Here is a 16,598-nt window from a genome sequence, read left to right as displayed (position 1 = left end):
TCCTTTGCTGCTCTTGAGCTGTTTGGATGAGCTTGGCCTTCATCATACAAGTAACCCTACTTCACTAAGCTGCCATAGTCTAGAAACACTGTATGTACAGTTGGCAGTTTATTTTCTCTTTTTCTATATTAGGTTATCAATGTGGCATTGACGTTCGTGCCTATTCATTTCTAATCTGTCAGACATTTTAAATCAATGTAGATTAGTGAGCTAACATCAAAACATCTTTCAAAATGTCCCCACCTAGTGTCCCTTTTAGATAGTGTGAGGTGTTTCGTTTAGCAGAGGTAGAATAGAATATGTATAGATTAACCTCGATAAAAAGCAGCCTGATATGGCCTATGCAACAGAAATGTTCAAATATGCTTTGTGCAATGAGGAATTCTGTTGGTTTCCCCTTTGATGACCGATCTTCGGTACAAAATAACACATTAAACTAAAGCACTGCTCTGGAATGACCAAGCTACTTGATGCTGAATGTCTTTTTCGCCACCACGAAGGCTAGAATGTAATTGCATTTAGTCCATGGTAATTGTATTGTTTGACTTTACTGCCTAGATGAACGAAAATAAGCTCTATTTTTATATTACTCTCACTCATCTTGTGCCATTTTAGTTTTGAGCAGTTGTTACTAACACACACTATAACAATAATAATCGATATCATCGGGAAAGGATTTTATAAAATAATTAGGGAACTCGAGGTGCAAATCGCTGCGGTCAGTTGTTTCCAGTCGGCTTGTTTATGTGAGCGGACCAGTCTCGCCCATCAACAAATCCAACGTAAAGATAATCGGGTAACGTACGACAAGTCACTTGGGCGTCAATGAAAAGCGTTTATTTTCTACGCCACATTTACAGGACAATGTTTAAATTTCAACGTAAATATAAAAATTGACGGACATTTCGTGCGCCCCGTCACGGTTAGCTAGCCGGCTAGCTAGCCTTAGCCGCTTCATTTCCTTAATCAAGGTAACTAAGCGAAGGTTACCTGACAGACTGTTACTGTGTTTCGCTTTAATGTCAATTGACATCGATTCACCCGATACGTTTTTTAAAAAAAAGCAGCACAGCTGGGTCTGAGTTTTTATGTCTTCTCAGCAATGACGTTAACGGACACATCTGTCGCGTTGTCCGTATGCTTTAATCGTCCTTTCTTTCCCTCGTATCTCTTTTGCTGCCAGCTGTCTTTATCTCCGCAGGCAGGTTCATGGAGTTCGCCGAGTTGATAAAGACCCCCAGGGTGGATGGGGTTATCCTACATCGACCTTTCATGCCCACGGTGGAGGGCACCCTGTGTTTGACTGGTCATCACCTGATTCTCTCCTCCAGACAGGACAACACTGAGGAGCTTTGGCTGCTTCACTCAAACATCGACTGCATAGAGAAAAGGTGATTCACTTCTTGCCAGCCGATGTGAGGATCGCTCACCTTTTTTTCTCGCTTCATTGTTATTCAGGAATGGTTATCCACTCTCACACTGCAGTGTCATCAGTTACAATAAAGAGGTTGACTTCACACAAAGAGGGAACGTTGCACAATGGATTTGCATCGTGTGGCTTCTGAATGAAACCCATTCTGAGAACAGAGGCGGGTCGCTGTGACGCCTATTCGGTGAATTCGTTTTGAGCAGCGAGGAGAGGGGACACGGATTTCAGGTTTCTTTGTTTGCTGTTTCTTAAATGCAGCTTTGACTGCTTGCACCAGATCTGAGGAGTTCACTGCCACATTTCCTTCAGGGCGCCAACGCTTTACTTCTACAGTGGAGACAGGATCTGAAACCGCGGGCAGGAAGTTTGAGTCACTGTGGTGTTTTCTACATTTTGCTTGGTTGAGAAGGCTGCTGGAGCTGTAAACCGTATTGAGGATTAAATATTTATTGCCTATATGAAAAATAAGAAATAACAGCCCAAGCTAATGTTTACACACTAACGCACTGTCCCTGCTATGTGCAGCTACCGGAAACCAACTCAGACATGAGAATTCAGACATGAGTGTCCATAAAAGCCAACAATGGGGAAACTCAAAAACCAACACGAGGAGAAACATTGTGGCCAATCCCACAGTCATTCTATCATTTTCTTTGAATTTGTTAAGCCGTAACTTTTTTATACGAATTTCCCTTTAGATTTTTGGGGTCTCAGGGAAGGATCATCGTCAAATGCAAAGACCTGAGGGTGATCCAGCTCGACATCCCTGGCATGGAGGAGTGTCTCAACATTGCCAGTTCTATCGAGGTGAAAAAACTGCATAAATTTCACTTCGGCAATCCGTAGCATATTCCTGTTTTTAAATAAGATTCTACATTGACTAACGCATATTATTTACTCTCTAGGCTCTGTCCACGCTTGACATACTCTCCCTGATGTACCCTTTCTTCTACCGGCCCATGTTCGAAGTCCTAGAAGATGGCTGGAACTCATTTCTTCCACAGAATGCCTTTAAAGATTTGGAGACCATGGTACGCACCGGATAAGCGTCCAAAAATGTTTACACTTTGCATTCTCTCGGCCGTCTGCTGTGCCGTAATACCTTTCCCCTCAACCCATCACCGTGTCTCCCATCAGACGGATGAGTGGCGCCTGAGTGAAGTCAACAAGGACTTCAGTGTATGTGCATCGTACCCTCCTCTAGTGGCAGTGCCCAAAGGTGTTGATGATGACACTCTGAGGAAAGTCGCCACCTTCCGTCATGGTGGCCGTTTTCCAGTGCTTAGCTACTACCACAAGAAGAATGGCATGGTGAGTTCAAAAGGATTCTGTCTCTGCTGCAGAGTGTTCTTCTAGCCTCTTCTGGGGAAATCCCCTCTCATCGCCTCCACTTTCAGGTGATGATGCGGGCCGGGCAGCCTCTGGCCGGCACCAACGGGCGCCGCTGTAAGGAAGACGAGAAGCTGATCAATGCCACACTGCGACCGGGCAAACGTGGCTACATCATCGACACGCGCGCCGCCAACGTCGCCCAGCAGGCCAAAGCTCGAGGTGGAGGATTCGAGTCCGAGGCGAACTACCCGCAATGGAGGAGGATTTCCAAGGCGATCGAAAGGTGCGCGCTCGGGGGGAAGGGCTGCAGCGTATCCGTAAAGTAATAAAGTGATCTTTGTGTTGAGTTTGAGAAGACTGCGACTTTGTGTTTTTCTACTTTTAATATGACTGTTATTCATACTCTTTATATATTATATATATGTTCGAAATTAAGAATTGGCACTATTTTAAAATGTGATTTCCAGGTCCAACATCCTCCAGGAGAGTCTGATAAAGCTAGTCGAGGCGCTTAACGACCAGTCGCACAATATGGACCGCTGGTTAAGCAAGCTGGAGGCTTCCAACTGGCTGACGCACGTGAAAGAGATCCTCACCACCGCCTGCCTGGCTGCCCAGTGTATCGACAGGTGAGGCAATGTAATGTTGATCCTGGCCCAGTACTCGCAAAGCATAATCTCTAGCGGTTGATGTGGAACCCGTGTTACTTGGAGTAGCAGGTGGCAGTGACTCTGTGCGTTTGTCTCAGGGAGGGAGCGTCGGTCCTCGTTCACGGCACCGAGGGGACGGACTCCACCCTGCAGGTGACCTCCTTGGCTCAGATCATCCTCGACCCGGCCTGCAGGACCATCCGAGGCTTCCAGGGCCTGGTGGAGCGAGAGTGGCTTCAGGTAAAGCGACTTGACCTGGGAAGCCCGGCCACAATGTCACATCGACTCAGATTACAAATATGAAATCACATAGTTCACCTCTTGGACCATCTGTCCCAGGCGGGTCACCCGTTCCACCAGCGCTGCGCCCAGTCGGCCTTCTCCAACAGCAAGCCTCGCCAAGAGGCCCCCGTCTTCCTCCTGTTCTTGGACTGTGTGTGGCAGATCGTCCGCCAGTTCCCGTGTTCCTTTGAGTTCAGCGACAGCTTCCTGGTGCTGGTCTTTGAACACGCGTACGCTTCTCAGTTCGGCACCTTCCTGGGAAACAGCACGGCCGAGAGGTGGGTCCGAGGATTTTCCCATTAAGCCTCCTCTTCACATTGCTGCGAGTTTCCCTGTGTTCTCATCAGTTTACCGTTGTTTAACACCCGTTTCTTAGAGTCAAACTGTCTCTGCCTCAGAAGACTGTGTCCCTTTGGTCGTGGGTGAACCGGCCCCAGGAACTGCAGCGTCTGACCAACCCGCTCTACGAGGCCAACAGTCTGGTGATCTGGCCCTCTGTCGCCCCTCAGAGTCTGCTGCTGTGGGAAGGTAAACAACAGGGGGGGGGGGAGAAGCCGCCACGCACGAGAGGGGACCTAAAATGAGAGCGCGTAGCGTTGGTCCGACACATTAGTAAGACGCCGCGGGTTTCAGTCGGCGGCTGAAACCGGCAGCTGTTTAAACAAATTGAGCTTTGTCGATTTGCATCCGAGAGGAGGCTGCAACCGCGATGGGCTGGCTTAACACCGACCGCCGGTTCCTGTGAGACTGCACGCTCGCTGCTCCGTGACATGGCAGGTTTTTTTGACGCGCGCTGTTTGTTTAAGCTCGGGCCCGGCCTTAGACCCAGTCCGTCTTTGTTTACTGAATCAACCCTTGGTGAACGCCTGATACAATTGTTACACAGTTCACACACGTCAGGTGACAGGTGACCATTGTTTTTTTCAAACACGCTACTAATTAAGGATGAACTCCTAGGCTTTTTATCTGAGTGCATGTTTTGAATCTTAATATGTGTAGAATGTTATAATGTTCAAATTATTCATGGATGAAAGGAGATTTTTGAATAAGCAGCTTTATGTTGTGCAAAACGCACCCGGATCACGTCACATGATTACCCACGCAGGGTGGGTGACTTCACTACAGGTTACTTCCATCCCAACGGCTGCATAGTGTTGAATTGGGTCACATGTGGGCTTCAGTCGGAGCTGTGGGAAGCCGGCGCCAAAACACTAAACGGGAGCCACACCGAGTGCTGGCTGGGTCCCTTTTGGGGTTACTGTGGTGTTAAAGTAAGGACATCGACTGAAAGCCTTTTAAATCACACCTCCACACCGGCGTGCAAAATGCTGCTGCGATCGCTCAGATGTTCACGTTTTCATCCCTCGTGACATTCCGTAATCCCGGCAGAAGGGGGCGCCATCGATTTCACTGTCTGCACCGCCAACAAACCGCGTGACCCTTTTCAGACCCTATAAATACCCACAGCCTACTCATTCCAGTTTTTATGAACCACGTTACATGAAGAGGTCAAACTCTGTACGTGGCCGTTTTTTACCCCCATTTGCCTTCGGGCACCTTTTACATTTCTGACATTGCTGCGATTGCTTGGCAGGCGGCTGGATGAGGGAGTTTGCTTGCTGGTTTCTCTTAAAATAGCACGGATGGGGACATATGAGCACAGTGGCTCGGTGACTGTTTACTGCTAGCAAGCAGTTAGCGGTCATGTGCGGGTTAGTCTTTCCCTCCTTGCCTGTAGCAATCTCACATTGTTCATTTAATAATTGACGGCTTATATTGCAACACAAAATATCGACCGTCCGGATAACCGCCGTCTGTATGATACAAATACTGCATGAAACTACTTGATCACTTTGTTTTAGTTTAAGCCGGTTGGCTAAATGAGCAGGCGGTGATGCAGAGATGGTTGCGTGATGATGATGCTGCGTGGGTGGCGTGCACGCATACCGTTCTTTTCACTCCGCGGGCTCTTGAGGAAACTTAACCTCGATGTAACGACGTGGCGGTCGGGCTCAAAGCAGAGCTTCTCTCCAGCGGTTTCAGATGGTCCTCTTTGGGATTTCTATTCACGGTCTATTCACAAGCATGAAATGGAATCAATTATAAGGAGAAAAAAAATAGCATTTTTCTAACATTTAGTGCATTTTTCCAACATTTAAGTTCTGGGACTACACTCTGGGACTACAAAATGTACCAAATAATTCTGACTTATTTTCAGGGGCTTTGTTTGGAATGCAGGAGGGGTAATCACATCACACAAATGGTGAAGGCGATACATTTTCTTTTAGTTTTTCTTCTGAAAATGAATAAATGAAAAGGATGACGTTCATTTGAATAATCGTGGGTGCCGTTTTAAAGGAAAAAGCCCCGGCGGAGCCAATGCTTGAAATTGCTGAATCCCCAAACAGCCCAAAGCCGGAGCCATTCACAAAGAAGAGTAGAGTAGGGGGGGGGGGGGGTGGGGGGTCAACTACACCGATGAGGGGTCATTGGGTTCAAGCGAAGCTTTTTTGAGGGGCCCCCCTTCCTGCCTGACGCGTCAGAGCCACTCCCTCGTTCTATATGAACACTGAGAGCTACTGAAGCAGATAAAATGCAACCGACAACCTGCTTTTGGGGGCGAATGGCGCGTTCCCCCGGGGCAGCTATTGGTCGTGGGGATCTTAAGCCGCTGGCGTCTCTTGTATTGGTATTTACGTCGTGATCCCCCAAAGAAATGATTCTCAAATCCTGTCAGCAATGGTTGTTTTATGAACTCACACGTTGTCCCCTCAGTTAACAGCGTGTGTGTGTGTGTGTGTGTGTGTCCTGCTACTTCTAGCCTCCAATCAAACATGCATTTATTCCAACAACTGCTTACTTTCTGTTGACTTGTGACCCGACGAGTCACCTCCCGGCTGCGTGGGACATTCCAGTCACACGGCAGATCTATGTGCTCACACTGGTTTCACCAGTATCTCAGTTCCGCGAAGGCCCCTCCCGAAGTCCCCCACCCACCTACCGCCCTGCAGACAGGGGGAGGAAGGAAGGAACGGAGGCTGCGTGTCGTCGCCACTTGACGGCATGAACGTTCACGGGTGTTTTTCGTTCAGATCAACGCCGAACCGCCAGCGCGGTTTCTGTCTGTGCGGTTTCTCGTCACAGAACACAGAGAGAAAGCAGCCTCTTTGCGACTGGGGGTTTGTTTTTATTTGTGTGGTTCTCTCCGTTGCAGGAGTGTTCCTCCGTTGGAACCGCTCCTCCAGGTGTCAGGACGAGGCCTACGAGGAAATGGTGCACATAATTGAATACAACAAGGAGCTTCAGAGCAAAGTGAACAAGCTGCGCCGGCAGCTGGCCCAGCTGGAAACGGAAGATCGTCTGTTGCAGACGCCTTAGAGGCAGAGCGAGCTGAAGGAAAGAAAGTGTAAATATATAATGAAATACTTTAACGGATCAATGTCCCAGTTTTAGGCTTTGGTTAAGTGAGAATTTACCATACAAAATGTCTGTTTGTTTTTTGTTGGGGTTTTTGTATGTGATTGATGATGGAACATTTTGGTTTCCCTCGCAGATACAAAATGGTGAAGCAACAAACCCAGATTAAAGTTTAAAATCAACCAACTTCACACAGACAACGTGACGCAGAAAGAGCGCTCTGATTCATAAACTAATCTGATATTCTCTAAACTGTTTACAACCTACCGCAAGATGAAACGGCAAATGTATATTACTGTGCATGAAGAAAGCGTCCATTTCTCAAAATGTCTCAATCCGGAGGAAGTGTACTACAGACGTCCTGCTTAACGTACGCGCTACCCGAGCACTGCAGAGTAACTATGGCAACACGTAATGTGGGCAGGATGTGACTTTGCGCCGTGATGAGACATGACATAATAAGCGTAGGTCGAGTTATCCCCATCAATGAGAGGGGGGGGGGGGCTGAACATTGTACCTTTTTCTGTGTACGGGACGCGCTCCAATACACACAAGATTACCTAATGAATGTTCACCTGCCTGCTTCTGTTTGTTTCCCTCACAGTAACAGTGGCCGTGTTGGTCATACAAGTAATGAGAGTTGATCACACAGAGGTCTGTGCGCTTATAACGTTGGATCATCAAATTTGTGGGATATTCCTTTTTAAAGACTCATTTCAATTTTGGTAATTAAAGTTACCAAACAATAGCGCATTAATAAACAAAATGCATATTTGCTGTTTTTTATTTGACGATCTAATACTGCTGCACTTTGTGTGAAAGGCATGGACACTATCAGAAGGACGGGATTAGAACTTTTTGTGGTCAGTGCTTACCAGCTACCGTCATATTTGGCAATGTGACTATTTAATGTTTAAAAAATGCCAATATATCACCAAGAAACTGGAGCCATTACAGCGTAAATGACATCAGTCGTGCATCCAAAGTGAATATTTTCACCACACTGTTGTCTCATTAAAACACGGAAGCAGATAAACCTGTTGGCATGGTAACGTTAAAGCGCCGCTTTCAGTCCGCGGGATAATTAAAGCTTAATGCTGCACTTTACGGTCATTATAAATGGTGTCTATGGGGTTAAACTAAATCCACAGCGGTCGTCCCGGGTCAGTCTCTTTATTGTGTTGATTTTGCCCGTATGAAATTGTATTTTCTTTACTTGTGTCCACGTCGTCTCGATGCATTTCATCTGTTTTGCTTCACAAATTGTTTGATAAACACTATATGGTGGAGCCACTACATTGAAATGCTTTATAAAGGGAATGTTGTTTATAGCTGTACCATATACATGGTTCCTCTTGCCAAAAAAAATACACCCTGTTCACACATGTGCTTCGTGTGTGTGTGCATGAATTGAACAATGCATTACATCGAGGTAATGGCATTTTGCTTAATGTTATCTCTTAATGATTGTTGCTTTGCCAACGTCAACGATGTTTGTGAAAGGCCTTACCGCTAAATCATAATTCAAAATGTACCTTTGGGTAATCACTGTTTCTGTAAGATGATTGTTTTTGTATTACGTTTAAGGCCATTAAAAAAAAGTATAGCACAAAAGATGTTTGACCACTTAAATGTTTATTGAGCTTTTTGGTCTTACAAGATTATTGAAATGAACATTTGATTAAAACAGACTTTGCTTGTACTTCGTCCCTTATCTCAAAGGTAAATATTGTACTTTGCCACATTTGTCTGACAGCTTTTTTCATGTTTCACTATTCAAATTTCTCCACCAAAGTAGACAATAGTTTTCACTGCAGAATGAGTACTTTTACTTAACATTTTTCTAGTAATGGTTATATACTTTTTCCTGAGTCAGGTAAAAGCAGCATTTAGAACCAAAGTTTAGGATGTGGATACTTCCTCGAGGAGAACGAGAATGACCTGAAATGTCTTTTCTGCAGATGTAAAAGAGGTTTTCATTTTCATTCTGGTGACACAACCAAATGATTTTTGATGGCCCTCAAAAAAAAGAGAAAAAAGCCAGAGTCATCCTTCTGGGGAAAATAAAGACTAACAGACTAAATGGTTTGGAAACCATTACTCAAGATTACTCAAGTTGACTTCTCACTTTCCAGCAATGGAGCTACACCCGTTTATTGTTATCGAGGTTTGTGTACGTTCCCTTTGGCTCTGTGACCAGTAGAGAGAGGAGGGCCGACGAGGTTGACGCCTCTGATAGCGGCGAGCGAACGGGTGGGCTTAAGATCCCCCACCCCCCCGCACCCGTCATCACGCACTGTATGCTGACAATATCAAATGATCCGCTCTTCATTCCCGTAAAACACGGGAGGAAAAGGATACTTGATGACCGTGAGATGACCCAGTTTTACTTCTTCTTTTTTGTTGTTGTTCAAAAGACGCCCTCCGGGCTTTCAGCCATGAATTCTTCAGAATCTCGACTTCCCAAAGGCCAGAATGGCGAGAAAACGGAGGCTCCACAGTAAACACCGGCTGCCATCAGCCGCCTCCACGAGGCACCTGTCGCCTGGCTATTTATTCCCCGGTCCCCTGATCGGAAGATCGTTTCGTCACCGCGTCATTAGCAACTTATTCAGCGAGTTGTTTGGCTCGGTGTTTGGTAACTCTTCGAAATAGCCACGACGGTGTGAGAAAATTTTGCGTCACCCGCCATTACAGTGGAAACATGCGTCTGCATCACTGAGTGGTGGCGAGCAGGGGCCCCCGCACCGAGGGGGACACATTACAGGACATCACATTATTGTGATATCTATCTGTACCAATGTATAAATAGTTAAATTCATCTTTATTTGTCTCGCTGAGTAATGACACTGAATCAAAACGAGTAATTTGAGAGACACATGAGACAGCTTGGGTTTGTATAAATCTTCAATGAAGCCACACTAAAATGAATTGTATATTAATAATATAATAAATATTGATTTAAAAAAAGATATGTACTGTACTGCCTGTAATAATTGATTAACATAACATGTAGCCCATTAAGGAGCCGAGTCCCTGTTCTAATAAAATAGGGTGTGACACATGGCCTCAGGGTGGCCTCGGTTTGACCGCCAGTAGTGCACGCACGCACTAAGCACCGCGTCCAGCCTGAGGCTGACTCTCGGTGGGCGTGGTCTGTGAGGGAGGACCGCACCTCCGGCCCCCCGCCAATCAGAGGGCGAGCCGGCTTCCCTCCCCCGCCCCCCTGAAACCGCATGGCCGCTGATATATAGCCGGAGAGCGCAGCTGATGCAACAACGGCCGGAGATAACACGAGCATCGCCCGCAACGGAGAGCGCTGCAGCCCGAGAGGAGGACACATCTCACCGCCCGAGACACTCAGACACCACTTTCTACTGCGTCTTTTGTCCTGAAGACTGACCGGTGAGACGACCCGCACGGCTCCTCTATTAGATTCAGACGTACATGCTACAATTAGTTTGTCTGTACCCCGATCACTTTTATTAATATTCTCCTCTTTTGTATATAACTGTGTTGTGCAGCAGACTGCTCACGCGTTGAGCTCTTTATATTATATACAATAGGATTATTATTTCGTTGTATTGTGCATGTAATATTACCAGCAGATTTATCATTAATACATATATTATGATTTTATCATTACATATAATATGACTTGTAGACCCCTGACGCGTTGAGCTCATCATATTAAATATACAATAAGTATGATATACTAGTATCTTATGATAGAATATAAGCAGACTGCTCGGGCATTGTGTTTCTTTTGCCTGGACCCTCTTCTCGCATACCAACTATATTTTAAAGATCCCTCATATCTCAGAGAGCGTTTGTTCTCACTCATTCAAAAATGCGTCACGCTCCGTGGGCCGCTCGTCTCCGCCATACACAGTCCACGTGGAAAATGACGTCAGCGGCCCTGCGTGCAGGGAAGTGCAGACGGGGTCACGTCATGTCCCGCAGGAGTCCCCCTTTTACACAACATTTTGCAATTTTTTGCTGCTTTCTCCCCCATAATAAGACGGATGTAGATTAAACGAGTTCATTCTTCTCCCAATGAGAATAAAACATTTCCAAATATTGTCACTGCGACCTGTGCTTGTTGGCACTGTTTTGCTTTCGTCCTTTACGCCCTCTCTCCTGATTGGCTGCCGATGAAGGCGGGGCCCTATAAATGCGCTCAAGTCCACTTCTTCATTCCTTTTTCTTTTTGGGAAGCTCGCACGGCTCTCGGTAAGTCCACATTTGAAATTATGTGTAACGGAAAATAGGCTCCGCTGCGTCTGATTAAACCCTCTTTAAACTGTTAACTTATTTAAACGACAAAAGGCTGAAAGCTGCTTTTAACGCACGGACTTTCCATCTTTTCTGAAGCTCTTCTAAGTTAAATGCATGGCTATATATATATTGATTTATATTATATTATATATATCGATTATATTATATTATAAATATTCCAGCGCCGTCCGTCTACTCGATTGAAATGCGCGCTCGGGCGCTCCGTTGCGCGTCTTTGGCAACAAAGGCCCGTCATTTGCATTTAAGTGAAGCCTACGTGGCCCCGTCTGGCGCAGCGTGTCAGCTGCGGCCTTTTGTCACCTTTGCTTTACAATTCTCGCCATTTTGCTGCAGATGCATTTGAAAGAAAGTGCCTTTATTCATCTCCCTCGGTGCGCGTTTTGTCCCCCCCCCCCCCCCCCATCCGTCCTCCCCCCGTCGTCCCCTCGGCGCCTGAGGTTTGGTTACAGAACTTCATGCCGTAACCAAAACATTCTTCATGTTCTTGAAGTGGCCACCAGAAGATGGCAGTCAAACACTCATTTTTTGGAGGGGGGGGGGACCTATTTTCCCTCCTGCGTGGAATTCTAGAGACTTCACCCTGAAGTGTGAACTTGTATTTTTCTTCTTCTTCTCTCCACCGCAGGTACCAGCATGCCTGTCATCAGATCCCTCTGCAAGGTGGCCAAGCAGGCGCTGCTCGGCACCCCGGGGTGCGGCTGCCAGCCCCTGACAGTGGCCGTGCGCAACATCAGCTTCTCCCCTCGGCAGGTGACTTCTGATGCCAGCTTCCACTCCGTGTCCTTCTCCGAAACGGACCACCCCAAGGTGCTCATTACAGGTACGCAGCAGCCTCAGTCACTCGGCCCCTTCAGTCTCCATGGAGACGAGCACTGATGCTTATCGGCCGCTGGCGATTTGTGCACTGTGATGAACCCCGGTGTTTCTCTCCCTCCGTCTGATGCAGGCGGCCTGGGGCAGCTCGGGGTGGGGCTCGCCAAAATGTTGAGGTGAGTTATGTAATTGGTTTGTTTGGCCAAAGTCAAACCTCAGTTTTCCTGCCCGCTGGCGAGCAGCCAGTCGGGCCGAGTTGTGACACCTTGTGACACCTTGCGACCTCCTGCTTTACAGGAAGCGGTTTGGAAAGGACAACGTCATTCTGTCCGACATCAGGAAACCTCCAAGAAACGTTTTCCACAGCGGTGAGTCAACTGATTGGCTGAACTGTGTTAGAACGTCTGAGTTTCATCAGAATCTGTACACACATGCTATTGTATTTCTTTAGTATCTAGAAAATCTTTCATCACATCCGAACGTACAAAGTCGCAGCTGGACACTAATTTCTCGACCCTTTAGTACATGTGGAAACACATTTTGTTAATGTGTTACAAATGTGTCACAGCTTTGTGCCCAAATAACATGAGCAAATAAAGCCTGTTTGGTTCCTATTGATTTTCTCTCAAACATGCGCATGAGGAAGTCACAAAAAATTCCATCTGGATCAATATGTGACGCACGGTGACTTTGCTCTGCTGACATCCAGTGAATGACGATCCTTCCAATAAATGTGACGGCTTGATGCTGTAAACCCAATTTAACTGGAATACCTGAAACGGGAAATGAGTATTTATTAACACATCGGGGGTTTGTTATTGCTTTTCAAGCAGTGATTCTAGGAAAGGGGAAGGAATCAAGCAATCTACTGCAAACTGCCATCGTCTCTCTAACACAAGCGACATATACTTACTTCTGCTCGATAATTACACCCTGACTTCTAAATAAATACAACAAGATGAGAATAAATACAATAAGAATCGACCCTGCTAACTTCTAAAACTCTTGTATCTCCGTCGCGGTCAGGCCCCTTCATCTACTCGGACATCCTGGACTACAAGAACCTGCGGGAGATCGTGGTGAACAACCGCATCACCTGGCTGGTTCACTACAGCGCCCTGCTCAGCGCCGTTGGAGAGGCCAACGTCGCCCTCGCGCGCTCCGTCAACATCACCGGTAAGCACGCGCTGGTTCGCCCTCGGCGGCTCGAAACGATCCCGAGTGAAATATCGTTCCCCGCGGCGGTGGGTGGAGGCGCGCACGTTGTAATCGTACGGTCCCCCTTTCGCGCGTCCCTCAGGGCTCCACAACATCCTGGACATCGCCGCGGAGCACGGCTTGCGCCTGTTTGTCCCGAGCACCATCGGCGCCTTCGGCCCCACCTCCCCCCGCAACCCCACACCGGACCTCTGCGTGCAGAGGCCGCGCACCATCTACGGCGTCTCCAAAGTCCACGCCGAGCTGATGGGCGAGGTTAGAGCTTGGGTTTCTCTTTGGTTCCCTTTGTTATTCCCCCCCGTCCTGTCTTTACATCCAGTGGAGCCTAATCGCCGTCTCGCTTCCCCCCCCGGCAGTACTACCACCACCGCTACGGCCTGGACTTCCGCTGCCTCCGTTACCCGGGAATCATCTCGGCGGACTCCATGCCGGGTGGCGGCACCACAGGTGAGCGGGAGGAGCGGCGGAGACAATTCGAGTGTTGTTGTGCAACTGACTTGTTCCCCCGGAGATGTTGGAGCTTGCATTTCGATTTATTGTGGTATATTTTGACCGCGATGTGTTCTCCTATCGCTCATTCCTCTGCGGCCAGACTACGCCGTCCAGATTTTCCACGACGCGATCAAGAGCAGCAAGTTTGAGTGCAACTTGAAGCCCAGCACGCGGCTGCCCATGATGTACATCGACGACTGCTTGCGCGCCACGCTGGAGGTGATGGAGGCGCCGGCCGACACGCTGAGCATGAGGACCTACAACATCAACGCCATGAGCTTCACCCCCGAGGAACTGGCCCAGGAGCTCCAGAAGCAGATGCCCGAGCTGCAGGTCACGTACGACGTCGACCACGTGCGCCAGGCCATCGGTAGGTCCCCCACTACCGGCCACGTCCGTGACCAGTACGCCGTCAAACCAACTCTTCCTAACTCCTCATTCGTTTGTCTGCAGCCGACAGCTGGCCAATGAACTTCGACGATTCCAACGCACGGAAGGACTGGGGCTGGAAGCACGACTACGACCTGCCGGAGCTCGTCCAGACGATGCTCAACTCCTTTGCCGCCGAGTCGCGGATGGCCGGCGCCAACTGAGGCCTCCGGATGTGCGTCCGAGTATTCTTTGTACATAATGTAAAGACTCACCAAAGAGGATAGAGGAGCTTGGCCTGTACATAGTCGTTGTCTCGCTTCTCTCGGTGAAACCAGAAGGGCTCTGCGTGCCTGCCGAAGGGCGACCCCTGTGTTCAGGTCAGCGCGGCCAAGGCCATACCGCTCCTGTTCGTCTTCTCCCGCTGTGCCCCCCCTTGTTTCTCTGCTTGGGGAGCGGTTTGTCAGGGGGAGATTTCGTCAGGGATAAAAGAGAAAGTGACTTACACTACTTTTGCATTGTTGCAAAAATCTATTCAACAAACTCTGAATGTTGCATTTTGTGTTTGTTAACTGTTTCCACCAATTTTCTTTCCAAATCAAATTCTAAATGTGTTAAATTCAGGTATTCTGGGTCTAAAGTTCCTGGGTTTGAAATCAAGTAAGTTTGTGTTGAGAGTACACGAGTTGTGTAATTTACCAAATATTCAGAAGTAAATAAGTCCAATCAACTGCGGGGGCGATTTCTGATGACGTGAATCTGCATTTCCAGCAGTGTGGAGCAAAAAATATTTTTTTGTTTATTCGCCGTACAATTATTTATTTTGTCTATTGGTTTTTAAACGTGTGGGAGCTCCACTTAGTGTTCCTGGTCACTTTTAACATTTAGCTTTTTCATCCACTTTGTGGGATTATTTTGACACAAAGGGGGAAAATGACGCTGTAAACCACATTTTACATTCGGCCACATTTGTTGGTTTCTGTATTTCAACTTTTTATTTGACTAAGTTGTTTCCATTTGACGTCTGTTCTTTCGATCACACAACAGGCTCTGACAATAAAACATTTTCCTCTCACCTCTACCTGTAGCTGTTGTTTTCTCAAACCCTTCTCAACAAATCATCATCATCAAGACCTTTCACCAATTTGACCGTCTCCACTGTGAGAATTGTAGATGTGTTCAATTTTCAAACATGTGTATTTCATTTGGTTTTGAAGCAGCGTTCAGATGCCAAGTCTTATGGTTGTAAGTTATGTAAGCACGGGAGCATGAGGTTCATGCGACTTCTTGCGTTTGAGCGTGAATCTAGAGACGGGAAGTCTTTGCATGCAGATTAAATTCAACCTTTATTGTTTATCTATCGTTTTTTTCAGTGCGCAGAGCCACGATTTGCTCTTGTGCTTTTGGCACCAAAAAACATATTATTATCATAATCTTTAAATACGATCGCTGTTCTGATTCAAAGCACAAAACATCGCGTGACCCCGATGAAAAGAGTTGGACTGTTGTTTTTTTGAGAAAAAGCATCCAGATGGCAAAATGCTCTGACGCCCACAGTTCCAGTTGTCCTCGTGCTGACACGTGTGAATCATACGGCGTCATAATAAAGTCAGTGGGCAGTAAAAACTTAAACAGTGGAAAAAGTGTCCTCCTCAGCACATCAATAAATGCAATAAACTCCAGCTGTATTTTCTTCAAGGTCAGCCGAGTCCTTCACATGTGCTCGATAGCCCCGCTTGAATTTCTCAACGTGTCAGTAATCGGAGCGCTTGTGCAGAAGAAGCAAAAAAGCACAGCGGGAGACCGACTGTTAGAGTGCAATGAGAAACAAGGTTATTTTAAACTGACATAAATGTAACAGTAGGTTGTATCTCGATTCGTGGAGCACTCAAACTGAAGAGCTCACAACTGAACAAGCTCTCTGCACTAATCATCACCTCTCTTAGGTGGAAACGTGTCAACAAAGCTGCAGGTGCTCTCTGCTCTGGAACAAAAAAAAAAAGATAATGTATTCACCACAAACCTCAACAAACCTTCTGGAAGTGTAATGCAGGCTCTATCACACATCCTTGTAATGACTTCACACTCAGCAGAAGTTCTGTGAATAACCTTGCTCAACCTGGGGAGACATAATAACAATGCCAACACCTCATGGACTCTAATGTCCCCTAATCGTCCTTAGTTGTGTGACAACAAGAGAGTGTCCTTATTTTGTGAAATAGCATTTTTTTTGTGGTCTTGTTTTTCTTGAAAGGTTTTCAGTTCACGCGACAGAGATCATGGAACCACTGTCCCTG

General features: G+C 47.0%; 2 protein-coding genes across 6 annotated transcripts; both read left to right on the top strand.

The window, feature by feature from the left end:
- Window positions 1–712: 712 nt before the first annotated feature.
- On the top strand, window positions 713–8,724 carry mtmr9 (myotubularin related protein 9). Of its 4 annotated transcripts, none has more exons than XM_040160319.2 (11): window positions 713–796; window positions 1,202–1,391; window positions 2,128–2,236; window positions 2,335–2,460; window positions 2,567–2,740; window positions 2,827–3,044; window positions 3,229–3,390; window positions 3,510–3,651; window positions 3,751–3,971; window positions 4,070–4,221; window positions 6,908–8,724. In XM_040160319.2, the coding sequence occupies exons 2-11, from the start codon at window positions 1,210–1,212 to the stop codon at window positions 7,069–7,071; spliced, it is 1,650 nt and encodes a 549-aa protein (XP_040016253.2). In that variant the 5' UTR covers window positions 713–796; window positions 1,202–1,209; the 3' UTR covers window positions 7,072–8,724. The 4 variants fall into 4 exon arrangements, with proteins under 4 accessions (XP_040016253.2, XP_040016255.2, XP_040016254.2 ...); XM_040160321.2 differs by having other exon boundaries at window positions 720–971; XM_040160320.2 differs by having other exon boundaries at window positions 723–796; window positions 1,184–1,391.
- A 1,583-nt stretch (window positions 8,725–10,307) lies between these two features.
- On the top strand, window positions 10,308–15,382 carry tdh (L-threonine dehydrogenase). Of its 2 annotated transcripts, none has more exons than XM_040160323.2 (9): window positions 10,308–10,515; window positions 12,035–12,229; window positions 12,356–12,398; window positions 12,520–12,590; window positions 13,249–13,398; window positions 13,523–13,695; window positions 13,797–13,887; window positions 14,033–14,302; window positions 14,386–15,382. In XM_040160323.2, exons 2-9 carry the CDS (start codon window positions 12,043–12,045, stop codon window positions 14,523–14,525), a joined length of 1,125 nt encoding a protein of 374 aa, XP_040016257.1. In that variant the 5' UTR covers window positions 10,308–10,515; window positions 12,035–12,042; the 3' UTR covers window positions 14,526–15,382. The 2 variants fall into 2 exon arrangements, with proteins under 2 accessions (XP_040016257.1, XP_040016256.1); XM_040160322.2 differs by lacking the exon at window positions 10,308–10,515 and adding an exon at window positions 10,572–11,343.
- The last annotated feature ends 1,216 nt before the right edge of the window (window positions 15,383–16,598 follow it).

The sequence above is a fragment of the Gasterosteus aculeatus genome, chromosome 18 (genome assembly GCF_964276395.1).
Source record: "Gasterosteus aculeatus chromosome 18, fGasAcu3.hap1.1, whole genome shotgun sequence".
Classification (NCBI taxonomy): domain Eukaryota; kingdom Metazoa; phylum Chordata; class Actinopteri; order Perciformes; family Gasterosteidae; genus Gasterosteus; species Gasterosteus aculeatus.
This window is presented reverse-complemented; position numbering and strand designations above follow the sequence as displayed.